The sequence below is a fragment of the Molothrus aeneus genome, unplaced genomic scaffold, assembly GCF_037042795.1.
Source record: "Molothrus aeneus isolate 106 unplaced genomic scaffold, BPBGC_Maene_1.0 scaffold_36, whole genome shotgun sequence".
Taxonomy (NCBI): Eukaryota; Metazoa; Chordata; class Aves; order Passeriformes; family Icteridae; genus Molothrus; species Molothrus aeneus.
In genome coordinates this window covers 2,302,597-2,323,768 of record NW_027099027.1, presented here as the reverse complement: position 1 = coordinate 2,323,768, position 21,172 = coordinate 2,302,597, and the positions used below count along the sequence as shown (strand labels likewise).

Genomic DNA, 21,172 nt, shown 5'->3' with positions numbered 1-21,172 from the left:
CAAGCCTAGGCGCTGTTCCAGAAGACAATCGCGAAAGCGTTGCGGGTTCGGCAATTTGTGGTATATTTGGAATGGAGAAACTGAAAGGGATTTTGGGCGGCAACACCTCTATCCCGCAAAGTTCTCCTTTGGGGTGCTTATTAGCACATTGGAAACAGGGTAATTTTGGGGAAGAATTATGTAAAGCTAAGTTGATTGATTATTGTAATACATGGTGGCCAGGATATGCCTCGGAGAATGGTGAAAATGGCCAAAATACGGGACTTTGCAATATAACACTATTTCGCAGTTAATGTCGTTTTGTAAACAAGAAGGAAAATGGGATGAGGTTCCGTATGTTGATTTGTTTTTCTATTTACAGGGAAAGCCAGAATGGCAGGATGAATGTGGATTAATGATGATTAAAACATCTGCAAGCAATAAGTGTGGGGTTTGTGAGGAACGTTGTTTAGAACACTCGGCGTTGGAAGAAAGCCTAAGTTGGGAAAATTATACAGATATTGATTTACAGGTAGCTCCAATAGGGACAAGAGAACCTAACCCTATCCCACCTGTTCCATCTGTCCCTATCCCACTGCCTGCTCCTACCCCACCTAGTCCTGAACCTGTCTCGTCTATTACACCCTTCCCTCTTTATTCTCCTCTCCCATCGTCACCTGATCCCTCTTCCTTGGAAGATGAGCAAAACCTAACTGTGGTTAGAAAGGAGAGAGAGAGAATCAACGATGGGGTAGCCCACAGAACCAGGAGTCGGTCTAACCTTGCCCCAGTTATGGATAGAAAAGACATAGGCAGACAAAAACGGACTGTAATTGCCCCCTTGCGACAAAGTGTAGGAGTGGAAGGGCCAGTATTTATAAAAGTGCCTTTCTCTGCTGCAGATTTAGTTATTTGGAAACAATCAGCCAGAATTTATAGAGAAAATCCTGATAAAATGGCATGAGTATTAAAAATGGTTATAAAACCTCAAAATCCTGACTGGGATGACATACAATTATATATATATATATATAATAACATATTATATTAATATATCTAATATATATTTATATATAGTATATTAATATATCTAATATATTAATATTAGATACTTTGATGGATTCTACTGAGAAAGAGATGGTACTTAAGGCAGCCAAAGAAAGGGTAAGAGAAAACATCAGAAACAGACTCGTAACAGGGAATTTAGATGAGAATTTCCCAATTGAGGATCCAAATTGGAACCCTAATTTATTTTGCGATATCGGGAGACTACGGAAATATCAAGAGTGGATCCAAATAGGAGTTCAGAATGCTGTGCCCAAAACTATAAATTGGTCTAAACTATATGAAGTTCAGCAGGAAAAGACAATGTCCAGACTTGAACAACCAGTTTTACCAGGGCAATCAGTGCCAGCAGGTTACCAAGGGGATGGTTTTGGGGGAGTATACCAGCTGACTAGACATAGAGCCAGTAGAACAAGTTAAGGAACCTGTTATAAATAAACAATTAGGACATAAAGAGGTCAAATTTCTAATAGATACAGGAGCTACTCACTCGGTATTGAATGATTTGCAAGGACAAATTTGGGACAAGGAAACAACAATAGTCGGCGCTACAGGGAAAGAGGAAAAACGGCCATTCTTGCAACCCCTAGATTTGTGTTTTGGGAACAAAGTTATAACACACGAATTCCTATACGTACCTGAGTGTCCAATTCCGCTTTTAGGGAGAGATTTGCTAGCGAAACTTGATGCGGTAATAACCTTTGAAAATGGGGAGCTTATAATGAAAGAATCAAAGACAGGACAGATTTTAATGATCAAAGAAAAACCTGTCCCCTCTACCCCTAGGGAGGTAGGAGATGCAGTGATTCCCTCTGTATGGGAGACAGATATACCAGGGAAATCTAAATTGGCACAACCAGTGCATGTAGAGTTAAAAGAAGGGGCGAGGGCTCTACAAGTCAAACACTATCCCATAAAACCAGAAGCATGGCAAGGAATAAGTAAAGATTATTGAGAAATTCTTGAAATACCGAATTTTAGAAGAATGTGAATCAGAATTTAATACACCAATATTTCCAGTGAAGAAGCCAAATGGTGAATATAGATTAGTGCAGGATTTGAGAGCAATAAATAAAATAACAAAGGACATTTATTCAGTGGTAACAAATCCTTACACATTGCTAACATCTGTAAAGGAGATATATAAGTGGTTTAGTGTAATTGATTTAAAAGATGCCTTTTTCTGCATCCCCCTTGACAAAGAAAGTAGGAAACTGTTTGCCTGTGAGTGGGAAAACCCAGGGAATGGGAGAAAGACCCAGCTCACCTGGACACGATATAAGAACTCGCCGACCCTATTCAGAAACCAACTGGCAAAGGAGCTGGAGATTTGGACCGAGAGTGGGCAAGTACCAAGAGACCAATACCTGTTGTTGCAGTATGTTGATGATATACTGATAGCTACAGAAGAAAAGCAACCTCTATAAAGGTAACCATTGATATTTTAAATTCCCTGGGAATGGGAGGTTATAAAGTACCCAGAGGAAAGGCACAAATTGCCCAACAGACTGTGATCTACCTGGGATGTGAAATTTCACAAGGGCAACGAAAACTAGGCACTAACCGTATCCAAGCTATTTGTGCTATTCCAGAGCCCCAGAATCTACATGAGCTGCGAGTCTTCCTCGGGATGGCAGGATGGTGTCGCCTGTGGATCATGGACTATGGACAGATTGCGAAACCCCTGTGTGAAGCTCAGAAGATGCAGCCATTCACCTGGGACAAGCCACAGAAAGAAGCCTTCCTAAAATTAAAGGAAGCACTGACAACTGCTCCAGCATTAGGGTTACCTGATCTGTCTAAAGATTTTCAGCTGTTTGTCCATGAAAGGCTGCACCTAGCACTAGGAGTCCTGACCCAAGGTCTGGGAAGCTGGAAAAGGCTGGTGGGATACTTTTCCAAACAACTTGACAGCATAAGTGCCGGGTGGCCTCCATGTCTGCGGGCAGTCGCAGCCACTGTGATGCTGATACAAGAAGCCAGGAAGCTCACTATGGGAAGGCACATAGATGTCAATGTACCACACATGGTAACCACTGTCTTAGAGCAGAAGGGGGGCCATTGGCTATCCCCAAGCAGGATGATGAAATTCCAGGTAGTCCTGACTGAGCAGGATGATGTCACATTAAAAACAACTAACCTTTTGAATCCAGCTTTGTTCCTAGGTACCACAACTGAAGAAGGCCCATTAGAGCATGACTGTGTGGAGGTAATAGAGTACACCTACTCGGCAAGAGAAGACCTGAAAGACGTCCCACTAGAGCAGCCAGAGTGGGAGCTGTTTACAGATGGGAGCAGCTTCGTGGAAAATGGAACCAGATACGCTGGGTATGCGGTAACAACAGTCAGTACAGCAGTGGAGGCAAAGGCATTACCACCAAATACATCTGCCCAGAAGGCAGAACTGGTTGCTTTAACCAGGGCACTAGAATTAAGTGAAGGGAAAAAGGTAAATATCTGGACTGACTCAAAATATGCTTTTGGAGTGGTGCATGTACACAGAGCACTGTGGAAAGAAAGAGGACTATTGTCCTTCTCAGGGTATGCACATTAAACATCAGGATGCAGTCCTGCAATTGATAAAATCAGTACAAAAACCTGAACAAGTGGCAATCATACACTGTAAAGCACACCAATCAGGAAACTCCAAAATCTGTGAGGGAAATCAAAAGGCAGACTGGACAGCCCGACAGGTTGCTCGAGAGGTGCAAACAACAATGGCATTGATACCTTTAAAGCTCAATGTATCCCAATTCAATTTGCCTCCAGAACCAAAATATTCAGTAGAAGATGAGAGACTGGCACGTTTGCTAAATGCACAAAAGAATTCAGAGGGATGGTATGTGACTGCACAAGGACAGATAGTGGTACCCCCTTGATAATGAGAGAAGTTCTACAAATTAAACATAACGAATGTCACTGGGGAGCAGAGGCATTGGTAAAATTGCTAAAGCAGAGTTTAATTTCGGTACGGATGTTAACAATGGCAAAATCAGTGTTGTCAAAGTGTGATATCTGCTTGAAAAACAACCCAGTGGCTAGACAACAAGCACAGCTAGGAAGAATTCGGATACGAATAGAGCCAGGAGACTATGGGCAGGTAGATTTTGTAGACTTGCCAAGAACTCGAGGATACAAATACCTGTTAGTGGGGGTTGACACATTCTCTGGGTGGCCAGAAGCCCTTCCCTGTCGCACCAACCAAGCAAAGGAAACAGTAAAGTGGTTACTACAGGAGATTATTCCCAGGTTCGGGGTACCCCTAGGGTATCATCAGACAGGGGGCCCCATTTCATAGCTACAGTAGTAAGAGAGGTAAGTAGATTGCTGGGGATAACTTGGGACCTCCACACACCGTGGAGACCCCAGTCGAGTGGACAGGTAGAGAGGATGAATCAGACACTAGAGAGGCAAATCAGTAAAATATGCCAAGAAGCCAAATTGCAGTGGCCCCAGGCTTTGCCAATAGCACTGTTGAGGATTCAGATAAAGCCTAGGAGTGGGATGTCAGTCAGTCCTTATGAGATATTGCATGGGAAACCATGTGAATCTCCTGAGCCTAACCCTAATGTGCACGTCACAGGAAAGCAGGAAGTGTATAATTATGTTCTGTCTCTCGGGAAAACTTTAGCTCGGCTCCAGAGCATCCTCGTGTGGAATAGACCGCTGACTCTCGAGAACCCAGTTCATAACATACATCCAGGAGACGAGGTGTACATCAAGAACTGGAACAAAGAACTGCTGAAAGAAAAGTGGAGTGGAGCCCACCAGGTACTGCTGACCACCTTTACAGCAGCCAAAGTAGCCGGCGTGGACCCCTGGATTCACTACACCCGAGTGAAGAAAATCCATCCTGGATCACGGACTGTGTAAACTCTGGAACCAACAAGGCTGCAGATAAGATGTGTTTAATTGCTTCAGAATGCTATCAGTAATTGTGCCAATGTTATGGTCATTAATGTCTTTGGGATGTGGAATGCAAAAAGATCAACTAAACACTCTTCATTCTAGAATGAAGAGAGAGGTACAAACAGAAACACAGGTGATAAAGGTTTCTAATGCAGTTTGGGCTGAGAATGTAATGATTGGATTAGTCAAAGCCTTTGCCAAAATGCAAAACACCTGTAGAATAACTGCCTGTCTGCCAATACCAAAGGCAGCAGGAGACCCAGGAAATTGGGGAATCGTAACATCAAAACTACCTGAAATACAAAACAACAAAACAATTGCATGCAAACAGGTACCCGAATCGAGGCAAGTAGTCAAGGAAACTTGGGAGAAAATAGGAACATGGATGAGACCCATGGGCCAGAAAGACTGTATTCTAAGTGATGGCACACTAGGAACCCCTATGGGAGAATCAGGAGGCATCACACAATGGCAATGCTATTTGCCACACTATAAAAAGATTATAGAAAATGTTACAGAAACCACTCTGGTATGGAAGTGTGAGGCCAAGGATCAGAAAGATCAGACAGAGCCTTGGGACAGTGCGTGGTCTGTGAGTATCCTTCAAAGATTCCAATGTATGGCAAACACCCCCTGGTGCATTAAGTGGGAAGGCCCCGAGAATGAAACAGATCCAGCAGTAACAAACACTGCCACCAGTAGCAGAACGAGGGCAGACAAAGTAAGTTGGTGGGCATGTAATAAAACTTATGACTGCACTTCGGATGATGCAGAGATAAAGCAGATGCCACCCCTGGCAATAGCCCTACAAACTGGCTGTGCTTGCAGAGGGATCAAACATAAACAAGGCAGAGTGAATTATAAAGCAGTTGTAGGATGTACCAGGAGTACAGTCTGAGGTCCAGGACAATTTGTATGGGCAGCAAGCGATGGCACCTGGACTTTCCCATCTGCCTGTAGATGGGAAAGTAAAGGAAATTACTTTAGGCCTCCCAACCTCATGTCCAATTTGGAAAAGTCCCCATTTAATGGAAAACATGAACTTGTGCAGATAAGAGCAAGACGAGAAGTTCTAGACAATGAAAATCTAGATGACACTTGGCAAGAACCCTCTGGTGGAGTGAAATTTGGGTGGGCCCTAGAGTCTTTGCTTGGTCCTATAGCAAACTATCAGAGTAGAAGATGCTGTACAAACTTACAGGTCAGGTAGATAGACTGGCAAGAGTCACCCGGGAAGGATTTCAAGAATTAAACGTACAATTACAAGCCACCACAAAAATGACTTTACAAAATCGATTAGCCTTAGATTTGTTACTCCTGAAAGAGCATGGAGTATGTGGATTTTTAAAGGGACGGGTTGGTCATTGCTGCGTTCACATCCCAAATGTAACTGCAGATGTAGAATATGACATCAATCAGTTGAAACAAAGAGAGCATGAAGCACAAGAAGAGCAAAAGGATTTGACTACGACCTGGCTAGGCAAAATCTTTAAAGGGTTAGGGTGGAATGTGAGTTGATGGATTAAATCTGTCATTGAGACTGTGATAATCTTACTAATTGTATTCTTAGCAATTTGGTTAGTTCACAGCATCTTAAAGGGAGAGATACAGAAGAAAACATCCTGGAACCAGAAGATAATAAAGGCACTGACACGAGATCCATGCCCACCATCTTCTGGTTCTCCAGTGCGTGACAGCATCCACGACAACGTTTACATCAACCATGGCCTTGAAGAACGTCAGGAATAAATTGAGAAATAAAGGACTGTATCAAGTGAAAACATTTACACCTACAGTGAAGTGAAAATGCTTTCAAAGGGGGGAGAATGATAGTGAGGCCCTGGAAAAATGTCAAAAATAGACTCTGAAAATGTTAGGCTTTGTGCTTGCCAGATCATGTGAAATCGCACCTGTGTAAGCAGAACATGATAAATGATATAATTGTTAGATGTGATGATTGTTTAGTAATTTAATATAATTATTGTTTAATAATAAGAAGAATCATGAGAAACTATGTTAGAAGTTTGAGGAGGGCCACAAGGAGCCCGTGCTTGGCTGAAATCTATGTATACAATAGAACAATATAAGTTTAATCATTAACATGAAAGTTATATAAGGATAGAATATAAAAACATGTTCATCCCGAACCCATGTCAGAGTCAGATTTGGGTTGGTACCCCTGACACCCAGAGCTCTTCAATAAAAGCACCTGCATATAATCATTCTGGTGATTATGTGTTTCTGAACGCTAATATACCCAGTAAAGTGTTAAACCCTTCCCAGTTGCTGTGCATGAGGCTCTATGAATATGCACCAGGCTGATGTAAGGGGAAAGGTATTTCAGGGGATGCCCGAAGGTAACAGGGTGCTCCTGGCTGAGTGCCAAGATGCACCCAGTTTACATCTTCCAAGAACTGTTTAGGATGGCTCTGCCCTGGATCTGCCTTTTTAGAGCATGCAGATTCCTTGGCTGTGGTTTTAGTCCATTCTCTTTATCACCTCCAGTTTTTGGGCCTTGGTGCACTCTGCCTTCAGACGGGGAGTGCTGATAGTTGGCAGATCTGTACAGGTGTCCTCATCCCGTGTGCATTGGATGTTATCCCATCCAAGCAGGCAGTTTAACACAAGCAGCTATTTCACTGAGCTTAATTAACAACAGAAATAAAAACTATAGAACAAAGTTACTTTAAAAAACAGTCCCAGCCCATATTTGATCCCAGTCTGTGTGGTCCTGATCCATATGGTCCCAGAAACCTGGGATCCCAGTCCATACAGTCCCAGTCCATATTTGATCCCACTTGAGGCTATCCCGGTCTGGAGGGTTCTGATCCACAGGATCCCCATCCATGTGATCCCAGTCCAGGTGATCCCAGCCCATCTTTGATCCCAGCCCATCTTTGATCCCAGCCCATCTTTGATCCCAGTTTGTGAGGTCCTGCACACACTCCCAGGGTCTGGAATTCCAGTTCCCAGCCAGGAAAAAATGTTCCTGCCCTTGAACTTCCTTCCTATCCTCTCAAAAAATTGCAATAACATTATAAACAAAGATATAATACTTGAAATTAAATAACTTATAATAAAAATGAAATATAAAAATCTCAAGTCTTCTTTACAATACTCCAACAATGATTCAACTCAAACCAACAACTATTACTATAATATTACCAATGCATATAAATAAACAAATTATATATCAAGAAATACCTTTTGAAAGTTTTAACTCAATAATTAATATACTTCAGATAAAAAATACCTAAAAAACTAACATACAATCTAACACACCTTAGTAAAACAATTCATATTACAAATATACTAAACACAAAACCAAACACCACAATAATTTCTCAGACATTTTAACCAAACAATTAAACTTCAATAACATCAGTAAGTACTCCAAAACAATTAAAATTATTTTTAAAAGGTTTATTGGGGGTGCGTGGTTTTATTTGGATATTGGTTTTTTAATTCTTAGAGGCTAGATGATTTAAAAAATGGGACTTTTATAGGAATTGAATCAGCTGAGAAGGTGGCACTCTGCAAACAGAAATGACTGAAAATGAATGGGACAGAAATCAGTAACTCTGAAAGTTTTTTTTTTGCTATCAAATACATCCCACACACCCAGCCCCACAAAATCCCCATCCCATTGCTCCAAATTGGGATCCCACTTCTCCCAGTCCCCTTCTAACCCCATCTCACCCTGGTGGCTGTGGAATGGGGAGTTTGGCATGAGATTGAGGTTTTTTAAGGAGGGAACAAGGAATTTGAGGTAGGATGGAGCCTTTTTGGGTTAAAATTCAGTTATTTTCAGTGGGATTTGAGTGGTTTTGAAGTGACAGATTCATCCCTCTTGGCTTTTGGAGTGGAAACACTTGGAGAAGAGAAAAAAATTCAGGCCAAACCAAAGGACAAGCAGCCAGGAGTGTTCCCAACATGGATCACAGAGAATGTGAGTGACCAGGGCTGTGCCCAAAGTGCCTCCTCCAGTGGGGGATGGAGCTGCAGCAGCGCACGAAGCTCTTCCCGCACTCGGGGCACTCACAGGGCTTCCCTTACCGGTGCCTCCGTTGGTGTCGGGTCAAGGTAGAGCTCCTGGAGAAGCTCTTCCCACACTGGGGACACTCGTAGGGCCTCTCCCCAGTGTGGATGAGCCGGTGGGTGACGAGGGTGGAGTTGCGCTGGAATCCCTTCCCACAGTCGGGGCATTGGAAGGGCCTCTCCTCTGTGTGAATCCGAGAGTGCAGGAGGAGATGGGAGCTGGTCATAAACCTCTTCCGGCATTTATCACACTCGTAGGGCTTCTCCCCAGTGTGGATGCGCTGGTGATTGACAAGTTCGGCGTTGTACTTGAACGCCTTCCCGCAGTCAAGGCATTGGAAGGGCCTCTCCTCTGTGTGAATCCGATAGTGCCGGAGGAGATGGGAGCTGGTCTGATACCTCTTCCCACACTCGGAGCACTCGTAGGGCCTCTCCCCTGTGTGGGTCCGCTGGTGCGAGTTAAGGCGGGAGCTCTGGCTGAAGGTCTTGCCACACTCCCCACATTTGTAGGGCCGTTCCCCAGTGTGGATCCTCTGGTGCACGATAAGGCTGGAGCTCCACCTGAAGCTCTTCCCACACTGCCCACACTCGTAGGGCCATTCCCCAGTGTGGGTCCTCTGGTGCCTGATCAGCTCGGAGTTCCACCTGAAGCTCTTCCCACACTCCACGCACGTGTGGGGCTTCTCCCCATCATGGAGCTGCTCATGGAGCACCAGCTCCGAGCTCTGGCTCCATCTCCGGCCGCCTTCCCGGCCCAGGCTGGCTCTTTCCCCCTCACATTCCTGCCATCTGCGTTTGCAGCCCCTCCTCGAGCGGCATCTCCGGGGCTTTTCCTCCCCGTTGGCTTCCTGCGCCGTGGAGCCGCTCAAAACGGCCTCTGCCACCAGGTTCTGCCGCGGGCATTTGTCCTCCCTGCTCTCCATGCTCAGCTCCTGGTCTGGGCGAGGAAGGACAAGGACAGCATGGGATTTGCCTCCGTGCCACAGGCAAGGGCAACGAGATCCCCCCAGGCCGTCTCTGGGGACGCACTGCCCCCTCTTGGCTCTCCCTATTTCGGGATGCCGGGGCTGTTTGGGCTCCCGGGCTCCCTTCTCCCCTCATTCTCTGCTCTGGGCTGCAGCGGCTCCAAGGAGTCCCCCCTGCCCCTCTCCAGGCTCTTGAGGCTCCCGCCAATGGCGGCGCTCCCCCCTCTCCGGGCTCCCCACTTTGGCCTCCTGGGGGACACAGGGCTCTGCTCCTCCAGGCTGCCTCTGCCGGCAGCCGCCACCGCCACCCCCGATGTCCCCCCGAGGGGCCTTTTCCGCTCAGCCTTGGACTTCTTCATTCTCCAAACATCCCCCCAAAAACCCAACCCAGGGACCCCCCGGGATATCCGGGCCAGGCTCCCCCTCCCCACTCACCTGCGCCATGGGGGGGGGGGCGATGATCCCACAGGTGGGGGCTGCGAATTCAGGCAAGGCTGGAACGCATGGTCCCCCCAGCTCAGCCTTGATCCGCCTTAGTCCCTCCTCTTCCTCCCGCTCCTCCTGTCTTATCTCCCCCTCCTTCTTCTCCTCCATCCTTCCTCCCTCTCCTCCTCCCCCCTAACCCCGCCTCCTTCCCTGCTCTTTCTCCTCCCGCTCCTCCTCTTCCATCCCCCCCTCCTCCCCTGTCTTATCCCTACCCCCATCTCCTTTTCCATCCCGCCCCTTCCATTCCTTCTCCTCCTCCTCCCCCCTTACCCCGCCTCCTCCTCCCCCTCCATCCCTGCCCTTCCCTCCCTCCTCCTCCTCCCCCAGCAGCAGCCACACCCTCGGTGCCCCGTTCCCGCAGCCCTCGCAGCCCGCGGCAGCAGCGGCGATGGAGCCGGGACAGGTCGGCATGGGCAGCGCGGGGCTCTCGGCTGCTCCCAGCCGCTGCGGGCGGGGGGAAGCCGGCCCGGGCCAAAGGAGAGGCAAACTGGGCAAACTGGGGGCTGCACATCCAAACTGGGCCTTGCTGGGGACCCTGCCTGGCCACTGCCAGCCCTTGGGGCTCCTCTCGGCACATCCGCCAGGGGGGAACGCACACAGGCCTGGGGGATCCCAGCAGTGGCAGCACTGCCAGGGACTGGGCTGCACTGGGATCGTACTGGGACTGACTGGGGCTCTACTGGGTTTGTACTGACATCATACTGGGATCGTACTGGGAGTGACTGGGGCTGTACTGGCTTTGTACTGACATGAGACTGGGATCATACTGCCATATCAGGGCAGACTGTGATTGCACCTAGGGACACTGGGATCACACTGGGAGTGAGTAGGAGCCTGTGGGGGGCACTTGAGACCATGTTAGGGACAAATGGGATTTACTGGGATGAACTGGGATGGTGCTGAGTGTTACTGGGAGTAGCTGTGAGGAACTGGGGACATGCTAGGAGCAACTGGGTGGAACTGGAACTGAATGGGTGCATGCTGGGGGTGATTGGAAACTGCTGGGCTTATACTGGGGTGAACTGGGATCATGCTGGAGCTGACTGGGATCATTCTGGCAGTGAGTGCCACTACACTGAGGCTGACTGGGAGTGCTTGGGAGCAAATGGGATCATACTGGAAGGAACTGGAAAGAGGGTGGAGGGAACTGGGATAAACTGGGAGATACTGGGGGTGACTGGAACAAAAGTGAGGGTGAAAGAGAGCAACTGGAACCATGTGGAGCACAACTGGTTCATACTGGCAGGGACTGGGAGCACATTGGGGCCATATTTGGATCATACTGGGAGGGACTGGACTAATACTGGGAGGATCTGAGAGGGACTGGGAGCACACCCTGCACATCATCCCCCATACTGGGCCTGACTGGGAGCAACTGGGAGCACGCTGGCAGCAAATGGCATCATACTGGGACTGACTGGGCTGATCTAGGAAGCAACTGGAACCATACTGGAGGCAGCTGGGACCATACTGGGAGAGACTGGAAGCAACTGGGATTATACTGGGACCACACTGGGAAGGCTGGCATGTGACTGGGATCAAACTGGAGCTTACTGGGATCATATTGGGGTTGAAAGGGAGTGACTGGGATCACAGTTTGCACAACTGGGAGCAACTGAGGGAAACTGGGATGATGCTGCAAGCAAACTGGAGAAACTGGGAAGGACTGGATGCCTGCTGGAGGCAACTGGGATATACTGGGCATGACTGGGGGATCATACTGGGAGAACTGACACCTTACTGGGGCCACTGCCAGTGCCTGGAAATGACTGCAGACATGCTGGGGGCAACTGGGATATACTGGGAGTGTCTGTAACCATACTGGGGGGACTGGAACCACACTGGGAACAACTGGGACCATGCTGGGGAGAACTGGGACCATACTGGGGGCAACTGGGAGTGAGTGGGATCATACTGGGAGGGACTGGGATCATATGGGGAGTGACTGAGACTATAGCAGGGGCAAATGGGTTCAACTGGGACCATCCTGGGAGTGTCTGTAACCATTGGGGAGTGACGGAAGCACACTGGGAACAGCTGGGCCCATGCTGGGAGCAACTGGGATCACTCTGAGGGTGACTGGAATCATGCTGGGATTGACTGGGAGCAACTGGAATGGAGCTGAAAGCAACTGGGAGGAAGTGGGGGTGACTGGGAACACGCTTGAAGCAACTGGGATAAACTGGGAGAGACACTGAGTTACTGGGATCATACTTGAGGGTACTGGGTCATGCTGGCATTGATAGAGAGCAACTGGGATCACACTGGAAGCACTGGAATTGTACTGGGAGTGTCTGGGAGCAACTGGGATTAGACTGCAAGTGACTGGGATCATACTGGGAGTGGCTACAACCATACTGGGATTAGAGTGGGTGTGAGTGGACCCTGACTGGGGGTTACTGGGAGCTACCAGGCCCATCCTGAAAGCTGACTGGGGACTTAATTAGCAGAGCTGGGAGCAACTGGGGTAAAACTGGGGGCAAGTGAACCACGCTGAGGTAACGGGGAGTGCCTGGCAATCACTGCAGAATGTTCAGGGCAACTGGGATAGACTGGGAGGGTCTCCGACCATCCAAGTGGTGATTGGGACCAAACTGGGAGTGACTGGGAAGGTGTTGGGGGAATTGGGAACATACTGGGGTCAAGTGGGAGTGACTGGGGCCCTGCTAGGAGAGACTGGGATCATACTGGGAGTGCCTAGGACTATGCTAGGGACAACTGGGAGAACTGGGAACACACTGGATGAAAGTGCGAGGAACTGGGAGCAACTGGGACTGTGCTGGTAGTAAATTGCATGATCATACGGAAGGACTGGCAGGGACTGTCTTCATACTGGGAGCAACTGGAATCCTGCGGGGAGTGAGGGGATGTGACCAGGATTATACTGGGAGTGCACAGGCCTATACTGGGAGCAAGTGGGCTCATACGGGGAGCAGCCACTGCCTGAAACTGGACCCCCCAAAAACACCTCCCAGGGCCCCCTGATGTCCCCCCGAGGGCCATCTGCGACTCGGCTTTGGAGCCCTGCCAGCTGCAAACATCCTCCCCAAAATTCCCAAACTCAGGCACCCCCCGGGATATTTGGGCCGCACTCCCGCTGCCCGGGCACCAGCAAAATGGGGGGCGATGCTTCTGGGACTGCGGCGCCTCCAGGGAGCGTCCAGGCCACGAGATTCTCCCTCTCCTCTTGTACTGCGGGTGCTCGGCCTCTTCCTCCCTCCCTCCTCCTCCTCCCCCGTTCCCGAAGGCCGAACCGTGAGAGCAAATGGGGCAGGGAAAGGCCGGAACCCTGAGGGGAAAGGGGGCGAGGAAAGGGCGGGACCGTGAGAGGAAAGGGGGCGGGGAAAGGGCGGGACCGTGAGGGGAAAGGGGGCGGGGAAAGGGCGGGACCGTGAGGGGAAAGGGGGCAGGGAAAGGGCGGGACCGTGAGGGGAAAGGAGGCAGGGAAAGGGCGGGACCGTGAGGGGAAAGGGGGCGGGGAAAGGGCGGGACCGTGAGGGGAAAGGGGCGGGCTCAGGCCAAGGGCGGCAACTGTGAGGGGACACTCTGGGAGGCGGCACCCTGCAAACAGAACTGCAACATAAACGGGAAAGAAAGCAATAAGTCTGAGAGTTTTATTTGCCATCAAATACATCCCACACACCCAGCCCCACACAACCCCCATCCCACCTCTCCAAAAAGGGATCACACTTCTGCCTGTCTCCTCCCAAACCCATCTAAGCCTGGTGGCTCTGGAATCGAGTGGGTTTGGCATGGAATTGAGGTTTTCTGAGGTGGGAATGAGCTCTTTTGGGGTAATATTGAGCTGTTTTCAGTGGGATTAGGGTTGTTTTGAGGTGACAGATCCATCCCTCTTGGCTTTTGGAGTGCAAAGAGATGGAGAAGAGAGAAACATTAAGGTGAAAAAAAAAGGAAAACAAGCCACATGTGTTCCTAACATGGACCACAGGGACTGTGGCTCACGAGGGCTGTGCCCAAAGTGCCTCCTCCAGTGGGGGATGGAGCTGCAGCAGCGCACGAAGCTCTTCCCGCACTCGGGGCACTCGCAGGGCTTCCCTTACCGGTGCCTCCGTTGGTATCGGGTCAAGTTAGAGCTGCAGGAGAAGCTCTTCCCACACTGGGGATATTTGTAGGGCCTCTCCCCAGTGTGGATGCGCTGGTGAATGATGAGGTGGGAGTTGTGCTTGAATCCCTTCCCACAGTTGGGGCAGTGGAAGGGCCTCTCCTCTGTGTGAGTCTGATAGTGCCGGAGAAGATAGGAGCTGGTCTGAAACCTCTTCCTGCATTTATCACACTCGTAGGGCCTCTCCCCTGTGTGGATGCGCCGGTGGGTGACGAGGGTGGAGTTGTACTTGAATCCCTTCCTGCAGTCTGGGCATTGGAAGGGCCTCTCCTCTGTGTGAATCCGATAGTGCCGGAGGAGATGGGAGCTGGTCTGAAACCTCTTCCTGCATTTATCACACTCGTAGGGCCTCTCCCCAGTGTGGATGCGCTGGTGCTTGACGAGGGTGGAGTTGCGCTTGAATCCCTTCCCACACTCGGGGCATTGGAAGGGCCTCTCCTCTGTGTGACTCAGAAAGTGCCGGAGGAGATGGAAGCTGGTCAGAAACCTCTTCCTGCATTTATCACACTCATAGGGCCTCTCCCCAGTGTGGGTCATCTGGTGCCTGATTAGGTCAGATCTCTGGCTGAAGCGCATCCCACACTCCCCACACTCATAGGGTCTCTCTCCAGTGTGGATCCTCTGATGCTTGATCAGATCAGAGCTCCAGCTGAAGTTCTTCCCACACTGCCCACACTCGTAGGGCCGTTCCCCAGTGTGGATCCTCTGGTGCCTGATCAGGTTGGAGCTCAGGCTGAAGCTCTTCCCACACTCCCCACACTCGTAGGGCCTCTCTCCAGTGTGGATCCTCTGGTGCTTTATAAGGTCAGAGCTCCTCCTGAAGGTCTTCCCACACTCCCCACACTCGTAGGGCCTCTCCCCAGTGTGGATCCTCTGGTGCCTGATCAGGTTGGAGCTCAGGCTGAAGCTCTTCCCACATTCCACGCACACATAGGGCCGCTCCCCAGTGTGGGTCCTCTGGTGCATGATCAGGTCGGAGTTCCACCTGAAGCTCTTCCCACACTCCCCACACTTGCAGGGCCGTTCCCCAGTGTGGATCCTCTGATGCTGGAACAGGTTCCCTTTGTGTCCAAAGCTCTTCCCACATTCCACACATTGGTAGGGCCGTTCCCCAGTGTGGATGCGCCGGTGCTTCACGAGGGTGGAGTTGCGTTGGAATCCCATCCCACAGTCGGGGCAGTGGAAGGGCCTCTCCTCTGTGTGACTCTGATAGTGTCGGAGGAGATGGGAGCTGGTCTGAAACCTCTTCCCACACTCCCCACACTCGTAGGGCCGTTCCCCAGTGTGGGTCCTCTGGTGCCTGATCAGCTCAGAGTTCCACCTGAAGCTCTTCCCACACTCCACGCATGTGTGGGGCTTCTCCCCATCATGGAGCTGCTCATGGAGCACCAGCTCCGAGCTCTGGCTCCATCTCCGGCCGCCTTCCCGGCCCAGGCTGGCTCTTTCCCCCTCACATTCCCGCCATCTGCGTTTGCAGCCCCTCCTCGTGCGGCATCTCCGGGGCTTTTCCTCCCCATTGGCTTCCTGCGCCGTGGAGCCGCTCAAAACGGCCTCTGCCACCAGGTTCTGCCGCGGGCATTTGTCCTCCCTGCTCTCCATGCTCAGCTCCTGCTCTGGGCGAGGAAGGACAAGGACAGCATGGGATTTGCCTCCGTGCCACAGGCAAGGGCAACGAGATCCCCCCAGGGCATCCCCAGCAGGACACAGCCACCGCCACCCCCCGATGTCCCCCCGAGGGGCCTTTTCCGCTCAGCCTTGGACTTCTTCATTCTCCAAACATCCCCCAAAAACCCAACCCAGGGACCCCCCGGGATATCCGGGCCGGGCTCCCCCTCCCCGCTCACCTGCGCCATGGGGGGGGGCGATGATCCCACAGGTGGGGGCTGCGAATTCAGGCAGGGCCTGACCACGTGGTTCCTGCAACTCAACCTCGATCCACCCCTCTCTCTCCTCTTCCATCCCCGCTCCTCCTCCTCCTCCTCGCTAACCCCACCTCCTTCTCCTTCTCCCCTCCTCCTCTTCCATAGCCCTATCTCCCCCTTCCTAACCCCGCCTCCTCCTCCCCCTCCATGCCTGCCCTCCTCCTCCTGCTCAGCCTTGATCCGCCTTCGTCCCTCCTCTTGCTCTCGCTCCTCCTGTCTTATCTCCACCTCCTTCTTCTCCTCTATCCTTCCTCCCTCTCCTCCTCCCCCTCAACCTGCCTCCTTCACTGCTCTTCTCCTCCTGCTCCTCCTCTTCCATCCCCCCTCACCCTCCTCTCTGTTATCTCCATCTCCTTCTCCTCTTCCATCCCGCCCCTTCCATCCCTTCTCCTTCTCCTCCTCCTCCCTAACCCCTGCTCCTTCTCCTGCTTCCATCGCTGCCCTCTCTCCGCCTTCATTCCTTCTCCTCCTCCTCCCCCCTCTACCCGCCTCCTCCTCCCCCTCCATCCCTGCCCTTCCCTCCCTCCTCCTCCTCCCCCAGCAGCAGCCACACCCTCGGTGCCCCGTTCCCGCAGCCCTCGCAGCCCGCGGCAGCAGCGGCGATGGAGCCGGGACAGGTCGGCATGGGCAGCGCGGGGCTCTCGGCTGCTCCCAGCCGCTGCGGGCGGGGGGAAGCCGGCCCGGGCCAAAGGAGAGGCAAACTGGGCAAACTGGGGGCTGCACATCCAAACTGGGCCTTGCTGGGGACCCTGCCTGGCCACTGCCAGCCCTTGGGGCTCCTCTCGGCACATGCGCCAGGGGGGAACGCACACAGGCCTGGGGGATCCCAGCAGTGGCAGCACTGCCAGGGACTGGGCTGCACTGGGATCGTACTGGGAGCGACTGGGGCTGTGCTGGGTTTGTACTGACATCATACTGGGATCATACTGGGACTGACTGGGGCTGTACTGGCTTTGTAATGACATCATGCTGGGATTATACTGCCATACTAGGGCAGATTGTGATCACACTGATGGATACTGCGATCATACTGGGATCATACTGAGATCATACTGGGAGCGAGTAGCAGCCTGCGGGCGGCAATTGACACCATGTTAGGGACAAATGGGATATACTGGGAGTGACTGGGATTATGCTGAGAGTGACTGGGAACAGCTGTGAACAACTGCGATCATGCCAGGAGCAACTGGGAGTGACTGGCTGCACGTTGGGGGTGATTGGAAACTGCTGGGCTTATACTGGGATGAACTGGGATCATGCTGGAGCTGACTGGGATCATTCTGGCAGTGAGTGCCACTACACTGAGGCTGACTGGGAGTGCTTGGGAGCAAATGGGATCATACTGGAAGGAACTGCAAAGATGCTGGAGGGAACTGGGATAAACTGGGAGATACTGGGGGTGACTGGAACAAAAGTGAGGGTGAAAGAGAGCAACTGGAACCATGTGGAGCACAACTGGTTCATACTGGCAGGGACTGGGAGCACATTGGGGCCATATTTGGATCATACTGGGAGGGACTGGACTAATACTGGGAGGATCTGAGAGGGACTGGGAGCACACCCTGCACATCATCCCCCATACTGGGCCTGACTGGGGGCAACTGGGAGCACGCTGGCAGCAAATGGCATCATACTGGGACTGACTGGGCTGATCTAGGAAGCAACTGGAACCATACTGGAGGCAGCTGGGACCATACTGGGAGAGATTGGAAGCAACTGGGATTATACTGGGACCACACTGGGAGGGCTGGCATGTGACTGGGATCAAACTGGAGCTTACTGGGATCATATTGGGGTTGAAAGGGAGCGACTGGGATCACACTTTGGGCTACTGGGAGCAGCTGAGGGAAACTGGGATGATGCTGCAAGCAAACTGGAGGAACTGGGAAAGACTGGATGCATGCTGGAGGCAACTGGGATATACTGGGCATGACTGGGGGATCATACTGGGAGAACTGACACCTTACTGGGGCCACTGGCAGTGCCTGGGAATGACTGCAGACATGCTGGGGGCAACTGGGATATACTGGGAGCGTCTGGAACCATACTGGGGGGACTGGAACCACACTGGGAACAACTGGGACCATGCTGGGGAGAACTGGGACCACACTGGGGGCAACTGGGAGTGAGTGGGACCAAGCTGGGAGGGACTGGGATCATCTGGAGAGAGACTGGGACTAGAGCAGGGGCAACTGGGTTCAACTGGGACCACACTGGGAGTGTCTGTAACCATAGGGGAGTGATGGAAGCACACTGGGAACAGCTGGGCCCATGCTGGGAGCAACTGGGACCACGCTGGGGGCACTGGCATCAGACTGGGAGTGACTGGGAGCAACTGGGATTAGACTGCAAGGGACTGGGATCATACTGGGAGTGGCTACACTCATACTGGGATTATACTGGGCGTGAATGGAACCTGACTGGGGCTTACTGGGAGCTACTGGGCCCATGTTGGGAGGAAAATGTGACCCACTGGGAGCAACTGGGATCGGCTGGAAGGTTCTGGAACCATGCTGAGAGGACTGAGACTACAACTGGGGCAACTGGGATCATCCTGGGAGCAACTGGGGCCACCCTTTGAGCAACAGATGGAAACTGGGATGATGCTAGAGGAAACTGGGAGGAACTGGGAAAGACTGGGATCATTCTGAGGTAACTGAAACATACTGGGAGTGTCTGTAACCATCCTGGGGGCACTGGAACCACACTGGGAACAGCTGGGATCATGCTGGCAGCAACTGGGACGATGCTGGGGGAAACTGAATCTACCCTGGAGGCAACTGGGCACGACTGGGACCCTGCTGGGAGGGACTGGGACTATTCTTGGGGCAACTGGGATCATCATGGGAGGAACTGGGAACAGCTGGAATTATGCTGGGAGCAACTGGGATCACACTGGGATCCCAGTGAGAGCAGCTGAGTCCATGCTGGGTTACACTGGGATCTCATTGAGAGCGACTGGAATCACACTGGGATTGACTGGGAGTGGCTGGTTTTGTGGATTTTGGGGGTTTGGATTTTGGGGGATTTTCTTGGCATTTTGAGGGGGAGTTTTTCTGGGGGTGGTTGGGAGTTTATTGAAATTTCTTGTGGCTCTTTTTGAATTTAGGGGGTTTCACTGGGATTTTGTTGGGATTTTTTGGGATTCTCAGAAATTCCTGGGGTTTTATTGGGATTTTTAGGAGATTTTGGGGCATTTTATTGGAATTGTGGTGGCATTCCGAGGGATTAATTGGGGATTTGGGGTTTTTGGGATTTTTGGTGGGATTTGGGGGGGTTTGGGTGTTGCCAGGATTTCTTTGGATCTTGGGGGAGATTTTGTGGGACTTTTTCTGGTTTTGGGGACATCTTTGGGGGATTGGTGGAGTTTAATCGGGATTTTTGGGGTTTTTGGCATTCCAAAGGATTTTATGGGCTTTTATTGGGATTCTAGAGTGTTCTAATGGGATTTTCAGAGATTTAATTGGGATTTTGTGGGTTTTATTGGGACTTTCGGGGCTTTCAAGGAGATTTTGGTGCCTCTCAGCCCTTCCCCACACCCAACAACTCCAAACAAAATCCCCCAAAGCCCAAAAAAGCCACCCTGAAATCCCCAAAAACCCTCTCAGAACCCCAAAATCGCCACAAACTCCCCCAGACTCAGTGGGGCTGTCCTGGATCAGGGGGCACCGGCCGGTGGAACAGGAGCCACTTCAGGGGGCCCTGGGAGCTTTTTGGGGAGGGGGCACCATGGGAGACCCCCCAAAAACGGGGGGGGAACCCCTGCAGTGCCCCCTCCCCCCGAAACCCCCAGACCCCGGTTCAGGGTGGGCCTGGGACCCCCCCCGGGACCCCCAAATCTCCCCCAGGACCCCTCCAGGAACGCCCAACCCCGCAGAGCTCCCCCAGTGTTGGCCCAGAACCTCTCTGGACCCCCAAACACTCCCCAGGACCCCAAAAACCTCCCCAGGACCCTCAACCCCCCCCAGTTCTCCCCAAAATTCACCCCAGACCCACCTGAGACGCCCCCAAATCCCCCTCAGACGCCTCAATCCCCCCAAACCTCATGAAATCGCCTCAGACTCCTCGAAATTCCCCAGACCCACCTCAGAACGGCCCAGATCCTCTCGCAATCCCCCAAAATCCCCTCAGACTCTCCCAATTCCCCTCAGTTCCCCCTAAACCCACCTGAGAACGCTCCAGACGCTCTCAACCTCCCCCCAAAGCTCCCTAAAGCCCCCTCAGACCCCCTCATTCCCCCCAAACCCACCGCACACCCTCGTGTTTCCCGTCGATGCCCCTAAAAATCCCCAATTTCCCCTCAGACCCGCCCCAAACCCCCCCAGTTTGCCCCTGGCCCCACCTCAGCTCCGCTCTCCCTCAGAATCTCGCGCCTCCACCGCGTGTGCGGGCTCCCAGCAATAGCGGCGCGGCGCGTCCTGCCCCGAACCAACCAATCAGCGCGCTGCACGTCCCTGAACTAACCAATCACGGCGCGGCTCCCCTCAGCAAGGCCCGCCTCCCCCACGCCGTCCCAGCCAATCAGAGGGGAGCCAGAAGCGGCGCCCCCTTCGCCGCCGCCGCCGGGACCCCCCGGGCTCGGGACAGGAGCGGGAGGGGCCTGAGAGGGGATCGGGGGGGGGGCGGGGGAGGGTCCGGGGGGGTCAGGGGGGGCTTTGGGAAGGGGTCCGGGGGTTTGGGGGGGG

At 51.9% G+C, this 21,172-nt stretch overlaps 1 protein-coding gene and 1 pseudogene across 1 annotated transcript in view; one reads left to right on the top strand and one right to left on the bottom strand.

Moving 5' to 3' along the window:
- Positions 1 to 21,172, top strand: part of LOC136570728 (uncharacterized) — a 2,607,743-nt pseudogene that overhangs the window by 305,741 nt on the left and 2,280,830 nt on the right.
- The window catches only part of LOC136570729 (uncharacterized), a 2,347,277-nt gene that overhangs the window by 157,520 nt on the left and 2,168,585 nt on the right, over positions 1 to 21,172 (bottom strand). The window contains 3 exon segments of the mRNA XM_066571173.1: positions 9,017 to 9,716; positions 11,192 to 11,197; positions 14,461 to 15,970. Coding sequence (XP_066427270.1) covers positions 9,017 to 9,716; positions 11,192 to 11,197; positions 14,461 to 15,970 — 2,216 coding nt within the window.